The sequence below is a fragment of the Cherax quadricarinatus genome, chromosome 3, assembly GCF_038502225.1.
Source record: "Cherax quadricarinatus isolate ZL_2023a chromosome 3, ASM3850222v1, whole genome shotgun sequence".
Lineage (NCBI taxonomy): Eukaryota > Metazoa > Arthropoda > Malacostraca > Decapoda > Parastacidae > Cherax > Cherax quadricarinatus.
The window spans coordinates 72666082-72685312 of NC_091294.1; the positions used below are offsets into that span (position 1 = coordinate 72666082).

Sequence of the window (19231 nt, forward strand, 5' to 3'; positions counted from 1 at the left end):
GTCCAAAGTAGATCTACGTTTTTTTACATATTTTCAAATATAACAAAAAAAACGTAGATCAAAGTTTTTTTTACACGCTTTCAAATGTAAAAAAAAATCTACGTTTTTTACGTACTTTCAAATGTTGAAAAAACGTAGATCTAGGTTTGGACAGTTTAAGGGTCGCCTAAATACAGTCATGATTTTTTGTTCATCCTCAACATTAAACTTTATGGATAAAGCTTAACAGCTTACCCCATTTAAGAACTTATTTTAATTTATATTATTGGGCATAATACAAAAGATATCATTTATATATCTGTACGACTGAGCCTTATCTATTTAGCAGTTTGCAAAAAAATTCTGTGTATAAATTAATAAAGATACGTAAAAAAGGATTTCCCGTTGCCATACAAATTTTAGAGTAAAACTCATCATCAAACATAACTTTGCATCAGTAATGCAAAGTTTAATGAGCTCAGTGATTGTAGAAACATACAATGATAAATTATAATTGCTTAAATATTCAGTCAACAATTGGGACTCATGTGGTGAATGATTTAACATCAAAACTAACCACACTGTGATCATTAAAGCAGTTATGGTACATAATTTGTCCACTAAATTTATATTATTCTTAACAGTGTAATTGGAAATAATGACTGCAATTGCGCTTAATATATCTATTAGTTATTTTGATAATTTGTAAGCGACTCATTTTCCAGAACTAATTATGGGCCGGGCTGAATTAAAAATTTAGCTTGATTTATATAACCAACTTAATCCAGCTTAATTTAGAGAGAGAGGAGGCGAAGTACAAGCGATCCTTGACCTTGTTTTCACCCTAAGTGACTGGGATATAAGGTTCATTGACTGTGAAATTCCCCTCGATGATAGTAACCGCTCAGTGAATATCTTATAGAATTAAACGTGGAGAGAAAAGAAGAACATGAAAGAGCTCAAAGAAGCAAAGAGACAAAGGCTAAACGCATCTGAGCATGGCAGAAATAAGGAAAGCAAAGTATGCTGGAGGCCTGGTCACAGACCGGGCCGCGGGGGCGTTGACCCCCGAAACTCTCTCCAGGTAAACTCCAGGTAAACAAGCAGGAGAGCCAGAAATTATTATACTTGGGTAAGCAAATGACACAGCCAAAGTTGATACACAACTATATCAGAAAGTTGAAAACTGTGAAGAGCCAGGTAATAAGGTTGAAGAAGGAAGGAGGAGAGCTCACTATAAATGATTAGGAAGTCTGCGAGGAGCCGAACAACAGATTTTAGGCAGGGATTTTCAATGGAAACAGAAACATTGTCAGAAAGTTAGTAAAGAAGATTAACACAATGGGAGAAGAGATGAAGAAAGCGTTGAGTTACGTAGATGCCATGAAGTCAATAGGAGCCAACATATCTCTGAGGGTTCTGAAGGAGTAGAAGAACTCAAGGAGGTGTCGGAATGGACGAGCGTTGCGAACTGGGGCTTCAAAGGTGCCAGTGCTGGGACCACTCCTGTTTCATGTTTACGTAACGACATGACATAAGAAATAGTAAGAGGTATCCCTGTTCGCCGATAACATGAGACTAATGAGATCAATACAAATAGGAGTAGACGAAGAAAGACTATAAACAGATCTAAATAATCTTGAGGATTGCTTTGACATGTAGCTACCGGAATTTAGTCTCAGCAAGTGCAATGTCATGAAAATGGAAAGGGCAAAGACAACCGGAAACAGATTACAGGTTGAGGGAACAAAGGCGTAAAACTTGCCAGAAAGAGAAGGAACCCTGGCTACGTATAGTTCCGAGTACTTTACTTTACGTACACATTATCCGAGAAGATGCCTCAGCAAATGCGAGACTGACAAATTTAAGGTTGGCATGAAGGAACCTCATCATAGAATCATTCAAGGCACTATATAAGACATGTGTTAGGCCATCTTGGAGTATGCAGCGCTCCTTTGAAACCCACATCTAGAAAAGAGTGTAACGAAGCTGGAAAAATTATCGAGATTTGCATCAAGACCAGACCCCAAGGAGAGGGGTATGAGTTATGAGAGGTTAAAGGAGGTAAACTTAATGACGTTAGAGGAGAGGAATTAACATGGCATACCGGTCATGTCTTCTAAAAAGATATTTCTCAGTTAAAGTTAAAAAAAAAATAACATGAGTCACAGGGGTGTTATTGGAGTGGTCAAGAAGGGGAGCTACCTAGACAGCGAATTGGAAGAAGCAGGATCAGTACTTAATTCACAAATCTTCTAATAGTTCGGCCAGGAGTGGGCAAACCTGCAGAGGCCAACGAAGACACCGGAAGCTAGGGATCGACTCCTGTAGCCACAAATACGAATAGGTGAGTGCAGATAGGTGACTACGCAATAGTCACACAGGTGAGTCAGGAGAAACATGGGGGGGAGGGGGTAGGAATCACATAGGTGAGGCTTAAGTAACACAGGCTATGGTAATGCCAAAGGAACAATCACGTAAGGGAGGTCAAGACTCATACACCGCCTTGGGTCTTATCATCTTAAAGTAGTTGAACTTCAAACACAGGTTTACACAGTGATGACTAGCAGTGGTGCACACACTGTCACATAGACGTCACATAACCTCTTTGAACATTATGACGTAGCTCACAACCTTCTCAACATCATCATCCTCAAGGGAGGTACGTGCCTTGATGCCTTTGAACAACGGCTTTACTGTTCCGTCCATGAAAGTAATATTAATAATTCTCAACAACAGCCCTGTAACAAAGTTAACTAAATCTATTTTTCTTATTGAAAAATGGCTACCATTAAAAATCTAGTGAATACTGAAAGGATATTGTAGTTCGCTGCTAAAATAAAATGCGTGAATGAGCTAATAAGAGGGAGCTGGGGGTGCTTACACAACATAATGAAGGTCTTAAGTTAACGTGATGTTCACAGTGTGGAACGATAAAAGAATTCTAATGCACACGCTAAGTAAACAACAGAGAAAACAGGAGTCGCTTTCATTACGCTTAGAAAAGAGGAACTCATGTTTGGAGCAAAAGAAGGCAGGCTGAAAGAAAAGCAGGGACAAGAGAGAGAGAGAGAGAGAGAGAGAGAGAGAGAGAGAGAGAGAGAGAGAGAGAGAGAGAGAGAGAGAGAGAGAGAGAGAGGGGGAGGGAGTGAAGAAAGGAAGAAAAGGATGAAGGGGGGATGAAGGAAGGAAGTAGGGAGGTGAGAGCACATAGGTGATACAAATAACAGATGACGTGGAAATCCACAACGAAGCTATCTGCTGGGAAGACCTATCTAATTCTACCGTCTGCCTAGATTAAGGACTATTGTGTATTATCTAGGTGTGTGAGCCAAGAACAGAGAAGCAAAAGGCTCCCCACCATCCACTCCTGACCACTTCTGACATAACAGGGGGAATAAACACCATTCTTCTTTGGAAAATTGCACAGAATTCACAGGAGAGATGAAACGGGATGATAAATGTTGGTCACAAATACCTGTAATAAATTAGTACTGCTTCTGTCTTCAGCTTCTCGTGTTACTTCACTATCACTAATATAGTTGAGTGTATTAATTTTTGCTATGACTATTACAACCCTCTTCTACCACTACTAAATATTTATTCGGTTGCCTCATTGTTTTGGTTCAATCACAGAACCAGCATCAGGAATCTGTAGACTTCGGATTGCTCCATTTATTTAATGTGTATGATGATCTACAAGGGTTCAGTGTGGGCTTAGTGAGTGGTTGAATTAGGAAGCAAGTGTACTAGACAATATCTAACTCCTGTTCCCCCTCACATATTCTATACCTTGCTGGCATTGTTAATCATTAACTTATTATAACGTTTTTGGCATATACAGCAATTAGAGTTGGCTGAACTTCCAAGTCCTGAACATTCTTGGACGTGATGTACCTCGCTGAATCCTAATTATGTGGCTGAGTGGATAAGAGCGCTGTCTGGGAATCTTGTTCGTCTCAGTAGCAGTTTCGAGTCCAGCGATCTTTATATATACCCGCTTGTTTCTGCGTGGTGCATTTATATATATATATATAATATATATATAATATATATATATATATATATATATATATATATATATATATATATATATATATATATATATAGAATGATTTTGGCGAAATTATTGCATACACAAATTTTCACTTGTCCCCATATGGCAAGATGAGCGTTGCTATTTAAGCCAAGATCGCAAGTTCTGCCTATTCGGCACGACATATATATATATATATATATATATATATATATATATATATATATATATATATATATATATATATATATATATATATATATATATATATATATATGCAATAAGATCACAGTAAACAGGTGATTTCAAAATATGCAAAAACAACCACTCTGAAAGAATAGAGAAATTCCAAGCACTTTCGTGAGTAGTCACGAAAGTGCTTGGAATTTCTCTATTCTTTCAGAGTGGTTGTTTTACATATATATATATATATATACATATATATATATATATATATATATATATATATATATATATATATATATATATATATATATATGTAGTATACAGTGATGGCAATTATTTCTCCTATATAGAACTTGAAGTATAAAGTAATAACAATTTCTCCTTTATAGAAGAGAAGAGAAAGGAGAGAGAGAGAGAGAGAGAGAGAGAGAGAGAGAGAGAGAGAGAGAGAGAGAGAGAGAGAGAGAGAGAGAGAGAGAGAGAGACTGCTGCGAACAAATTAATTGATCAGTAATTCTGAACTCAAAGTTTTCTGAGAACCAGCGATCTTCCTCTTGTAGGTTGACTGTTCATCGACCTCAGTGTTGTCTGCCTCCAGCACAACCAACCTGCTACTTACAGCAAACATTTATATTTTTGTATCTTGTTCTCTTGGAAAATCTGCTAGTAACTTAATGAATAAAACTCCCCTGAATATCACAAAGGAATCCTTTATAAATCTTTGGGAAGTTGGATATTCGCATCGTTTTGTGGAAATCATTATACGAGTCTGGGCACTTTAATTCGTTAAGGTCTGAGCGCTAAGTTTTAGCACGGCGTCGCACTACGGAGGTAGCAATCAGAGAGTAATTACATACAAGGTAGATCTCTAGGTGTAGTTCTCAAGGGGACGGAGTTAACAAGACACTCTTCTGGAGCAAGTGTTCCACAGGGAAGTGTACGTGGGCCATTGTGGAATGTCTACTTCTATGACTTCCTGCAATTTATCTCAAAATCCCATGCATATGCAGACGACTTATTCTGACATTTACTTATCCAAGAGAGAAAATGCCAGTTGCTCTAAGTTACATCAATCACCAGATGTCAGCTATATCAGACTGGGGAAAATGCTGGCAAATCAATTATGCTCCTGAGAAAACAGAAATGAAGATGGTTTCTAGGCACCATGATGGTAATGCTGGAGCAGTGGTAAGAATGAATGGGAAAGTGTTGGTGCCCGGGAGTGAAGCTGATCCTTGGCGTGCAACTGGACTCCAAACTGACTATGAGGAACCACATTGTAAATTTTGCAGATAAAGTTGCCAGGAAGCTTACAGCACTTAGACATATCTCGTATCTGCCCGACAGTAAAGACTGCAAGATTCTGTACAAGGCACAAGTACGCTCACACCTTGAGTATGCTCCACTTTCATGGGCTGCCTCCCCCCCCCATCTCGTCTGCAACTTCTTGACAGAATAGAGAACAGAGCAAGACGTCTTATCTCTCGCCTGGACCTGGCATGGACAGGTGTATCATTTCAGTAGAGTCTTAAACACCAGAAAGATGTGGGTGACGTTATTGTTGTATACAAGGCCAATATTGTCAAGGTACCACACATGGCTCCATTCAGCGGACAGCGAGAACTTATCTTGTACCCAACAAGACGGGCAGCAACAGTAACTACATCTAACCGTACCCTTCTCAAGAACATCACTTCATTTGACATCATTTATTCCTAGGATGGCTCGAGTCTGGAACATGTTCGTTAAGCATGACATCAATGAAATAATGTCAGATGACCAAATGAAATCGTTGGCCTACAGATGGCTCCAGCTTCATCCTATTCCCTATTTGTATGTCTAGTAACAATAAAAATGCTTTCAAATGATGCCCTAGCTTCAAAATAAAGCTAGGAACCTTTAACCTAACATTGAAAAACCCTTGTGTAAGGAGAGAGAGGGAGGGAGATAGAAATAGAGGCAGAGGGAGAGGAATAGAGAGACGAGTGGTGAGGATACAAGGAAAACCTGCATCTGAGAGGGTGGGTGAGACCGAGTGGCCAGTAACCACACATTAAAGAGGACGGAACAGTTAATACAGTGAAGCTCTGATCATAGGACATACGGACAAAATACGATGTGTGAGAATATATTAATTTAACAAGCAAAATAACATAGATTTGCAGTACCTGTGGTAGACTTACGGCAGCTGCAATAGTTTTGTTGAACGAAGGCGTAAAGAGATGAAATATCTATTTGTACAGAGGTTGTTCGCCAGGAAGTTCAGAATATGCAAAATAAAAATATTCTGATAGGTAACAGAATATGTTATACAAGTAACTGAAGCAACTGAGGCACAACGCCCCTTTCCTTCATACATCCACTTGTTTTTCTGTCTGTAATCCATCTTTCTGTATTTCTCTGAAGTCTGTTAATTGCCGTTCTTATGAACACAATACCCAGTAATGGTGTTCCTGACGATTTTGTTATTCTAAGCGAGGGACAGCCCCCTTTTCTTCGATCAAAGGTATATATACCATCCCTCCCCGCGGTGCTTCACCTCTTCCCCAACAAAATAAACCGAACTCGCTCTTTCCTGTAATGTTCTGAGCGTCAAGCAAGTACGGGTTCTCTCACAAATAAAACCTACAAAATATATTGCGTAAATAATGGAACTCTCAATAAATATTCCATGAATATTGAAAAACAAAATAGCAGCACTCGAATGGAGAATTTTACCCTGAAGCGGAAGCACTGAAGCCTGATTAAAAATATATACAAGCAGAGAGTACAATGTCCACCGATGCAACAAGTTGGCGCTCCAGGCGGCCGGCTGTACCGCTTACCTCCAGGACCGTCACTTATACACGGTCTGCTCAACACTGATCGTTCCAAGCTTCAAGTAGCTTCTATTATATCTGCGGAAGGATTGCACCTTGGAGTCATCTACTACTACTACTACGACTACTGCTACTACTACTATTACTACTACTACTACTACGACTACTACTACTACTGCTACTACTACTACTACTACTACTACTACTACTACTGCTACTGCTACTACTACTACTACTACTACTACTGCTACTACTACTGCTACTACTACTGCTACTACTACTACTACTACTACTGCTACTACTACTACTACTACTACTACTACTACTACTACTACTACTACTACTGCTACTATTACTACTACTACTACTACTACTTCTACTATTTGTACTACTACTTCCACTGCCAACATTATCTCCACTTCCTTCTTGCTTCCTTCTTTCTTTGTCCCGTCGCTGCCCTCTAATATATGCTAGCTCCCTCATCTTCGCTTGTTAGTGTGACTGGTTAATAGTCCAAAACGGACCGAAACGTTGTCGTAAGGCTTCCTTCTCCTATGTGCGGGTTGTCTGTGTGAGTTTAATGTCAAAAAGAAAAACATGGCAAAAGGAGACACTTTTCTAACGGCGTATCACTACACGAGGCTTTATCAAATATATGAAATTGATGATGCTTTGTATAGGTGTAACGTCTTAATTAAGAGTTCTATGCTTTCCATTTGTGTCTTTTCAACCAGCTGTCTGAGTAGCCAACAGTTGGTTCAGATGGTTATGTAGCCTATGAAGTGACTGACGCGTGAAATCACAAGCACTAGTTAGAATACCCCGTACAATATACAATTGCCTGTTACTTCGAACCAATTTGATATTCTTCACTGACTGTCGCCACGGAAGGGGAATTATAAAGTGTGATCTGACTGTTGCTGTTGGAATTATCAGTGAGGTTTGTGAACAGTCTCATCCAGCAAGTATCTATGTGTCGTTGAACAAAATTAATATACCTAGTTGTTCCTCTCGGTTCTCGAGAAATTTTAATAATCTAGGAATGTTAAAATGCCGTAGATCATATTACTGTGATGGAAAATTGAATGTAGTACACATTTCGAAAAAAAAATTATCTAAACAAAAATATTTTTATTATTAATAATGTAATTTTCTATTCATCATTTCGAGAGACATCAAAACCTGAACTAAAGTCATCAGTACTCATCCCCGCAGTGAATACTACAACTTCTGAATTACGTGCCGCTGTGTCCAAAAAATAACTAGAATATAAACTCTGAGATACGATAGGTCAATAATCATCTCTCTACCTACCATGTAAATTTATTGCGTTTTCTTAGTAGCAATTTTGCCTCTCTAGATAAATAACAACTCTAAAGGAAAGAGAGAGAGAGAGAGACACAGAGAGAGAGAAACACAGAGAGAGAGAGGGAGAGAGAGAGAGAGCGCGCATGAGCGTACACACACAGGCTATCAGCTGAGTCAACGATAAAAAAACAAATCTGTCTTAACATCCTCCACTCCCTCCGGCCATTACTGTTATGAAAAAGAGGAGAAAAACATACCATAACCTAACTTAATACCTACTTGAAGCCAATATTGTTAAAGTATTTGCCTATCTGGTTCTTTGATGACTACTTGCCCATCCGGTTTTTTAATAACTGAGTTATCATCGTATTTACAGATTTAGTGGGTAGTTGATCCCACTCTGCTCTAATTCTCGTTGCAAAAAGAAAAACTGCATACGTTCTCTCACCTAGTTTCAGTCAGCTGTTTTAAAGTTCTAGATTTATTCACTTCGTGAAACAGGTCATCGTGTCGGAGTGTGTCAAAGGCATTACTATCTTCACGTCATGAACATGATCTTGTATTCTTCGTTTCCTAAGAGTACTTCTTGAGTAGAAATTCTAAGTGGTTATAACTATGACCATAATTTTTAAAGGGGTGGACTGGTAAGCCAGCGGGAGGCCTCGGTCAGATGACCAAAAGCTCCAACGGCGGGTCATCATCTAAGACCCGCGTCAGGACTAGAATTCCTCTATGCACCCTCTCCAGTAAATTGTCTTTCGTGTAATTTGGAAAAAAATGGAAGTCTAACAACAACCACAGTCCAACATAATCATTATAGTTCAAAACGTGTTTCGTATCTTGTTGTCGAAGTTTCTGTCTATGAAACGTAGCATTCTGATTGATTTTTAATTAATAAATATGAAATACTCGGTAATTTTGAAAATATAACTTTTAATTTCTCCAAGGTACTTTTTATTATCTTCAGTTAGTTTGTTCCCATATATTTTGTACTGATGATAAATTAGACACATGTGCGACATCTGGGCCTCTTAACCCATAGACGTTTCGCCATCCAGTGGTTATATCAATATATGAACGTAATACGAAGACTGTAGAAATATATACAACAGAGAGTGGAAGATGAGGTAATCAGTCCCTCAGCCTAGGAGCAGGTGATGAAGAATCTGATTCTTCGAGACTACTTTAGAAAGAATTTTAAAGTAGGTTAAGCAGATTTTCTCGAATACCGATTTTATTTTATCTCCTCAGTCATGTGTAGCTCTGCTGATTGTTAGGGAACTGGAGCTTGCTATCATTTCATCCCATTAGTTTAAGATTGGATTCAGGTCAGGGCTGTTTTATGACCCCTGAATTAATAATGATATTGGTCTCAAGGAAACTGTGCTCATCAGGTGATTTTCGTCATTTCTGCACAATAACCTACAAATCACAGAACAGGTGAGGTTTGAACCCATGGCAGGTAAATTCACAGCTCAGTGTGTCAACGCATTGGCTTGTGAGTTTTAGGACTAATTTTCCATGGGTTTAAATCCCAACCGTTCTATGATTTGTTTGCAATGGTGTTATTACGATTTCGCGAGTCACGTAACTTATGTTTGCTGCTACGGCAAAAATTCTTTGTTCAGTTGCCTTACAATGGAATCTCTGACTACGATATCCTCTTTTGAATTTGGCTGGACAACCTCTGGGTTTTCCCTGGGCGTCTGGTCGAAACATTTCATGGTGTAACACAGCTAACACGTCAGTTCTGGTGCAGAAAGTAATGCAGTTTACTGCTATAGACTCTCTGGGGTTATTCCTAATTCTTTATAGTGTAAATCTGCTTGGAGTTTTTTTTTCACAAATTAGATGTAGAATAATCCGAACTTTTTTTCTTATTTCTGATAATCAGTGATATCACTACATCTTGACTTCATCAGCCCTTTGTATTGTCCTTGTATTATATTGATAAAGCCACTGGATGGCGAAGCATCTACAAATAAAGATACCCAGAAGTTGTACATGTGTCTAATTCTTTATCTTGTTGGTATTGGATACCATTCTTGTCTTCAGAAAATAGGTTACTAACATGACAAAAGAGACACTTTGCTTGAATAGCTGTGTCCACAGAACTAAAGTTCTTTATAGTGGCGGAACAGGTGGGTCGCTTTATCGCTTTGGTAGATAGATAGAGAGAGAGAGAGAAGAGAGGCGAGAGAGAAAGAGAGATAGAGGGAGAGAGAGAGAGAGAGAGAGAGAGAGAGAAAGAGAGATAGAGGGAGAGAGAGAGAGAAAAGCGAGTTGAGTTCACATCTGAGGACTGTGGGAGGGTGTGAGTGGGCAGCAACCACACATTAAAGAGGACAGAACAACAAAGACGTGAAGCTCTGATTGTATGAGTTGTGGACAGAATCGGGAAGTGTGAAAAATGTATTCAGCCAGTGTGTGTATGTACCGTAGACGTGCGGCAGCTGTAGTTGTTATGCTGGACAGAGGCGTAGAGAAAGTGAACCTCTTTCTACAGAAGTTGATCGTCAGGACGCTGAGAAAATGGCAGTTGAAAAAAATTGATCGTTAGATGAAAAAGAATGTGGTATACAAGTTAACGAAATAATGCACAGTACTCCAGGAGGACTGGTCAAAGACTGGGCCGCGGGGGCGTTGACCCCCTGAACACCCACCATGTAGACTCCAGGTAGAACTCCTGCGCCTCCCTTGTTTCTCTGCACTCCAACTTTCTGTATTTCCCTAAACTCTTGATTACAGTTTTTCTGTACACTGTACCAGGTAGTAGATGTCCTGGTATTTTTTTTTTTTGTAACCTTGGCAAAAATCATGCAAATGTGTCATTCCTTCCTCCGTCAACGATATCTTCCTACCCCTCCCCCAGGTTGCATAACTTCTGCAATACGTTACTGAACATACTCTTAAAAAACGTAAAATGCGTCCGTCAGTTATGCAACAGTTGTTGATTAAGACACGTGTGCAACAGTTGTTGATTAAGACACGTGTGCAACAGTTGTTGATTAAGACACGTGTGCAACAGTTGTTGATTAAGATTAACAGATTAAGACACGTGTGCAACAGTTGTTGATTAAGACACGTGTGCAACAGTTGTTGATTAAGACACGTGTGCAACAGTTGTTGATTAAGACACGTGTGCAACAGTTGTTGATTAAGACACGTGTGCAACAGTTGTTGATTAAGACACGTGTTGTTGATTAAGACACGTTTGCAACAGTTGCACGTGTGCAACAGTTGTTGATTAAGACACGTGTGCAACAGTTGTTGATTAAGACACGTGTGCAACAGTTGTTGATTAAGACACGTGTGCAACAGTTGTTGATTAAGACACGTGTGCAACAGTTGTTGATTAAGACACGTGTGCAACAGTTGTTGATTAAGACACGTTTGCAACAGTTGTTGATTAAGACACGTTTGCAACAGTAGGGTATATTTATTATTAAGATATTATAAAGATACCCAGCTGTTGCCCATGTATCTTAATCTTCAACTTGTCGGTATTTATACCATTTTCAACATGGCCGCCGTCAGTTGTTGAGCTTAAAGTAAGATCAATATGTCTTGCAAGAGAATCTACACGTAAATTTTGTAAAAAATAGTCATAGAACACTCAGTAAAGATTCCAAAATATATTGAATATAAAATAATTACCCCTCAAAAGGGGTTTTATACACTACTGTGAAACAGTAGAATTTGTTTGAAAAAATGAACCAAAAAAAACGAGTGTGTTACTTCACCAGTCACCAACAGGTGACAGCCTACAGTAGACAGCTGTCTACACCGCTCACACCCAGAAGTGAGAGGGGAGGGGTATGAGTGGGACTTACACATGAGTTAATAGGGTTATCAAAGTTTATTCCTCGGGTAGCACTGAAAATGGGTTGGACAGATGTTATTTGTTAGAGGGTTTGAGGTAGAGAACGACCTAATAGTACGGGCTAGTGTTCCTCCTTATGTTCTAACCGCAATATTCAAGAGTGATGGTTCCATCTTCAACTGGCCTGTGACCAGTTAGATTCAGGACTGATGAAAAGAAGGACACCTACGCGAGGCTTTATCAAGAACGTTAACCTGACGAAGACTCCGGTAGGTGTAATTTATTATACCTACGTACAGGAGTCTTCTCTTAATATAGGTGAGTGTTTAAGCACTTGCCAGCAATGTTATATTCCATCGCAGGGTTGAAGGATTTCTCCAGATAGCTGCATTGCCTGTAAAGTGACTGTGAAGTTACGTTTCCCTAAGACACCTGCTGTCCATGTTCACCTATCAGTAAAATAGGTACCTGGGTGTTAGTCGAATGGTGTAGGTCGCATCCTGGAGACGAAATTGACCTAATTTCTCCGAAATACTCTACATAACAAGCGGCATTCTATACAGCAGTACGTCACTGATATCAGCTAGGCTTGTATACCTTGTACATGTACTTGTAGAAATAAACATTATTATAATTATTATTAATTCGCAGTTCCAGTGAAGAATCCCACGTAAATCCTGCAATAATCTATTACATTCAGACAATAATAAAACTTTTATCTTTGTTGACATCACAGAGGAAAAACAATGAGATATAATTTATTTGTTAATCCCGAACACTGTCGGCATTTTGTAAAAATGTGATCTGGCTGCATCCTGGAGGCTTGTTAGCTTAGCTGCGCCACATGAGAGGCACAGCTAAATTTACCTCATGCTTATCCTCTGAGAGGTAGTACCAAAAACAAAAGGATTAGAGGTCACAATGGGTGTTTATTAGACCTACAAATGGCTAAGTTACATTCTTACCATCCTTGCCAGAGCGTCTGTGTGATGAAGAATTGAGACACTTATGCAACATATGGGAATCTTTATTAAAGAAACGTATCGCCACACAGTGGCTTCATCAGTCCATTACAAAGTAGAAAAGGGATAAGGAGAGGAGGTCCCACTGTGATCCCGCCTCCTCCTGCTTCGACTCACCTGACTGCAGTATATAAGCCACCTCTCTGGCCCTATGCTGTACTTCCTATAAGAGTGATGGACTGAATACATTGATTCCAGGCTGAGGGACTGATTACCTCAAACTCCTCCTCTCCTTACCCACCTTTTCTGCTTTGTATTGGACTGATGAAGCCTCTGTGAGGAGAAACGTTTCTTCAATAAAGATTCCCATATATTGTATAAGTGTCTCAGTTCTTCAACTTGTCCGTTTTCAAAATCATTCATCACGTCTGTGTGATATTATTTCAGGCTTCAGGTCGTGTATGACTCATATCACTGAGTTTAGTGATTTATCTAAGAGGGCAGGTAGGTAGGCATGGTGTTACCATAAGCTGTTTATGTGTCAGGGAAATTACTACTGTTTCCTAGCATGACACAGGTCATGCAGTCCAAACATTTGTACTATATGTGTGTGGCTGTTATTTGAAGCATCTTATTCTTTTAATAATTCCCAAAAGACAACACTGTTTTGTCCATATAACATTCTTATTTTTTTTTTTTTGGTGATTATAAAACAGACAAGAGTAATTCTTAGGTATTCATTTTGTATTTTTTAACCTGTCGATAAATATACTGTGCCGCATGAGTAAAACTGGAGCATTGTAATATATCATTGAACTTGTATATACTAAACACATTTCTGGGAAATATAATATTTGAACTATAGGGGGAGTAATTAACCCCATATTAGTTTCAGTCACGGTACTGTGCCTTTTTGTTCCTTCTGAGAACCTGATTGCTTGTATATTGTTGTTTATTATTATTGTTTGCATAGCTTCTATCGTATCTGCGATAGTTATACCTTAATATTTATAAGCTACAGGACTCCAATGTAATTAAGTCACTCGGTCTGACTTTTTTGGGTTATCCCAGGTTCTCTACACATATGCTGCTATGTATGATAATTCTATGTAACTGTATTTGTGTATACCTGAATAAACTTACTTACTTACTTACATATTCAATAAGCATATCACTGACCTTCAGTTTTGATGGTCCACTCTTACGGCTTCCAGTGTGCCTATTAAATACCCGGGTTTTCTCTACAAAAATTAGCCCAAGTTTACCATATCCTCTCTGTATATGATTCTGAGTGATTTACATTTTATAGAAAGTTCTTGTAAGAAAATATCAACATAGCTAATTATGATATAACTGGGGTATCTGGTATCTATTTTAATAGGTTATTGATTAATATATTAAACAGCGGTGGACTTAGCACAGCGCTCTGTTGAATGCCACGTTGCAATGCCATGTTGCAATGCCATGTTGCAATGCTTCACTTTCGTTTTTGTCGCCCAGCAACAATGCAGCAGATTTTCTGTATGTAACGTGTTCAGCACTTGTTGGTGTACCCCACCTCTCCGTCTTTCCGGAGTCGTTTCTGTCTATATTGTAACAACAGACCACCAATGTCCGGTCTAACTAGTTTATGCAAAACTAGATGTACTTAGGTCGCTGCGGGATCCTAGACAATTATACCGGTTTTTATAATTCCAGTCCTCTGTGCCTCAGTGCATGCAATTGGAATAGTGCAGAGTGCGGCACGAGTTGATAAATCATATGAATATTAACAATGAACTTTGAAGGGAATCAGAAGAGGCATTAATAAGTATTCGTATGGAAACTAATAACCAAATTTCTTTAATAAAAATCGCATATTAGGACATATACATCCCAAACCAAATTCAAACTTTTCAAAAATCTCAATATTCTAAAACATACAACCACATTAAACTTGAAGCTGCTCAGAGGTTAAGATTATCAAGTTTCCAGCATGGAAGGTTGAAGGTAATCAGACGCGACACTCAGAAATTATCCCATGAAAAGCAAAGCGGGATTTACACAGGGAAAATCAATCCAAACTTTTCTCTGAGACTGACCAGCTTATAAAAATTAATTAGTTTACATACATGTCTAGTTTACAATGACCTTGAGGCACACAGATGTTATAGACGCATAAAAAACCTTATGTTGATTTAACCTACATAAATCAATAAAGTAAAAGGCTGACTTATTTCTGATCAGAATAGACATTCTCTAATTACTTCAGAGAAAGGAATTTTATTTATATAATTGGAATATGATAACTTACACAACTTAACATCAAGATAACGCTTCCTTTGAGGAAAAGACATCCTACTCATTTCTGCAACATTGCAAGCTCCTGATGATGTGTTGATTGCACTATGAAAGTCCTAGAACTATCATTTAATTCCCCCCTGTGGTGATTTTGCGTATTCAGGTATGTGAGTGAGTTCTGCTTATCCCAGCAGATTAGATTTTAGATTTAGATTTTGCCGCTGATGTGGCTAGTTTATTATGCACCTCTCAACCATCCCGTGGACGGTAGCACAATAGCAAATAGGTACACAAAAAGGCTTAGGAATTAGGCCCCCGACGTGTTACCAGATGCACGAAAGGTTTAGGAACTAGGCCTCCACAAAGATTAACAGAAGTGTACCTAGATTTATAACTCCAATTGTCTTATCTGCTCAAACAAATTTAGGATATTTTCTTAATAGGTTTGGTATCTTCTTGTCATAAGTAAGATACCATGACAATCACAAAGGTTATTGTACTGTTTCTATATTCCTCAATACGTGCACATTAAAGCACAAATTGATCAAAAAAAGTGACAATATGGCTGGCTATATATACTTTGCCTTTAGTTTGACCGTCTGTGTTTGTACCGGACTGCCAGAACTTGTAATCAAGCCTAAGCTAGGCTACTAGAATATCAGTCAGTCTGTTCACATTGGAAGTTGCTTGTGTACATGCTAATATGCGATCATGTAATCATACTGAATGATGAATCTAATCAGACTTCTAACTGCATTCTCGTACATTATTTACTTCTCTCATAGTATTATTCTTAATACTAGATACAGATATACCAGGGTAATTATTTTGGCTAATCAGTCTTATCATGAAGGGGTAATTCAATGTGTGTTGGAAGCCATATAATATATATATATATATATATATATATATATATATATATATATATATATATATATATATATATATATATATATATATATATATATATATATATATATATCAATTTCCCTTTATCTTATTTTACGTATTTATACCTGGCTTCTACAATGAGCATGTTGTTAGAGTCACTATATGAGTCAAGAACCCTCAGTGGTGACATAGAATCAGAAATAATCAATCAGTCAAGCTGAGTGTCATAAGTTAACTTTAGTGCTATTAGGATGGTAAACAATTCAGTTTGCTGTGTAGACACCCAGTTGTTAATTTTTAAGCAAAACTCCACAGTGTAGCGATAGTTGTTATTTAGGGAGGAGGCAACAAGAGCAGATGTAACCTTGCTGGTAGACTCCTGCTTAGATCCATCAGTCTATATATTTTGAGATGAGCTTCTTGGAAGGGGCTTTCAGATATGTGAAACGAAATGACTGTCACATCAACGAAGGGGTGACACTGTCCTATTGTCTACAGAGATTCAGTTGGTGAACACTGTAAAGCTTGAATCATTACACTTAATTCTTTTCATTCAATGTGAACACCAAGAATAAAATAAAGTCGAAGGTACGAATGGTAAATAACTATACTCTGGATTCCTCATTAATCCTTCCTACATGTTATATTTGACCATATTTATTGACTGACTTTTCATAGGGACAGTTTTGCTTCTCTAGATAATTAACTCCTGAGAGAGAGAGAGAGAGAGAGAGAGAGAGAGACAGGGTGAACCTCTCATTAAACTTCCAGTGTTGTCATCCTTCCCTGTGCTAAACCCCAGAAATCATTTTCATTTCCTCTTGCTGGTTCTCTCTGGTATTTTTTTTAGTCTCGTATAAAGTTGCATTTTGCCAACGCCGTTACCGCTGCTTCGTGGAGTCGCTAACGTTTAACCCACCTTGCGCTGGCAGCGGCCACTCACCCCAAACCCAATAAGGATCCCAACGCTAACACCTCCACCAGGAAGAAACAACACACCAGCTCTCTTATGCACACACTTGCCCACAAACTTCCCTCTCTTAATAACCTGCATTGTTTGAGGAACAATTTTTTAGACTTTATTACTATTTCTGATTCTAAAATCATTTATTTTTCTCTCCCACCGGAAACCCATACAGATTATCCATCGGGGTAAATGATTTAGAAAACCGAAAAAGTTGAAGAATGAGACAACAGCAAAAGGTTTCGCCAGTCAGTGGCTTCATCAGTCTGGTGCAGAGAAGAACGATGGAACATGACAAGTTTGAAGTAATCAGTTCCTCAACCTGGAGTCGATATGTTCATTCCATCTCAGGATTGATGGACTGAATACATCGACTCCAGGCTGTGGGACAGATTACCTCAAACTTCTCCTCATCTGCCACTATTCTCTGTATTGGACTGAAGAAGCCACTGACTGGCGAAACGTTTCCTCACTAAAGACCCACAAATGTTGTATAAGTGTCTCATTCTTCAGGTTATCCATCATCTAATTTATCTCTGGCTCTTTACATTCTCATCTTCGTCAGTGATTTCTTTCGTTCTTCACCTCCAATCATCTTCTAATCCTCTTCTTCCTTCTCTTTCCTTTCGTAATTATTTCACAGTGTTTTAAATTTCTTTTACTGCTTTTATTTAACTGTCTCTGTATCCCAGTCATCTATTTTTGACCTACCTTCGTATTCCGTATTATTTAACTATCGTTAGAAAAATTAAATTACTGTTCAAATTCTTCATCAAAGATCAATATTATTACAATGCTAAACTCGGAGCAGTTATATAACGTTTGTGTTATGTTGTTATTGCCTCTCACTTCAGCTGTTATCACTTGTTATTGCAACAGTGGTTATCATAGGCAGTCATTACGACACTGGTTATCAACTGTCACTTCAGCAGTGGTTATCAGCTGTCACTTCAGCAGCGGTTATCAGCTGTCACTTCAGTAGTGGTTACCAGCTGTTATTTCAGCGGTGGTTATCAACTGTCAATTCAGCAGTGGTTATCAACTTTCACTTCAGCAGTAGTTATCAGCTTTCACTTCAGCAGTAGTTATCAGCTGTCACTTCAGCAGTGGTCATCAGCTGTCATTTCTGCAATGGTCGTCATCCAGTCTATTTCCATTTCAGTGTATTGTTTTCCCGTAACTGTTTGTATAAACTTTTTTTTAAGGTTAGGTTAGGTTAGGTTAGGTTAGGTTAGGTTAGGTTTGGTTAGGTTAGGTTAGGTTAGGTTAGGTTAGGTTAGGTTAGGTTTGGTTAGGTTAGGTTAGATTAGGTTAGGTTAGGTTTGGTTAGGTTAGGTTAGGTTAGGTTTGGTTAGGTTAGGTTAGGTTTGGTTAGGTTAGGTTAGGTTAGGTTAGGTTAGGTTAGGTTAGGTTAGGTTTGGTTAGGTTAGGTTAGGTTAGGTTAGGTTAGGTTAGGTTAGATTAGGTTAGGTTAGGTTAGGTTAGGTTAGATTAGGATTGGTCAGGATTGGTTAAGTTAGGTTAAGATTAGTTAGGTTTGGTTAGGTTACGTTAGAGTGGGTTAATGTTAGATTTGGTCAGGTTTGATTAGGTTAGGATTGGTTAGGTTAGGTTTGTCTAAGTTAGATTACACTAGACAACTAGAAATTAACTTCTGATATAAAGTATATATTAGACTAATTAGACTATGCTGATTTCGAATCAGAAAGCAGATTAAGCTTAACTAGAATCTTTAGATACAAAACAATCACATCTCACGTATGTTATTTGTTATTGACGAATTGGCAGCACTTGACCAGCATACACATACATTTAAACTACGTCAACACACTGGAAGTCACATGAGCGAAAAACGTGTATAGTGAAAAAAAAACGTGTATAGTGAAAAAAAACGTGTATAGTGAAAAAAAACGTGTATAGTGAAAAAAAACGTGTATAGTGAAAAAAAACGTGTATAGTGAAAAAAAACGTGTATAGTGAAAA

The 19231-nt window shown here is 38.3% G+C and overlaps 1 protein-coding gene across 1 annotated transcript in view; it reads right to left on the reverse strand.

The window, feature by feature from the left end:
* Positions 1-19231, reverse strand: part of LOC128684022 (uncharacterized) — a 319563-nt gene that overhangs the window by 57087 nt on the left and 243245 nt on the right. The window contains exon 9 of the mRNA XM_070093438.1: positions 1354-1485. Coding sequence (XP_069949539.1) covers positions 1354-1485 — 132 coding nt within the window. The remainder of the gene's footprint in view (positions 1-1353; positions 1486-19231) is intronic.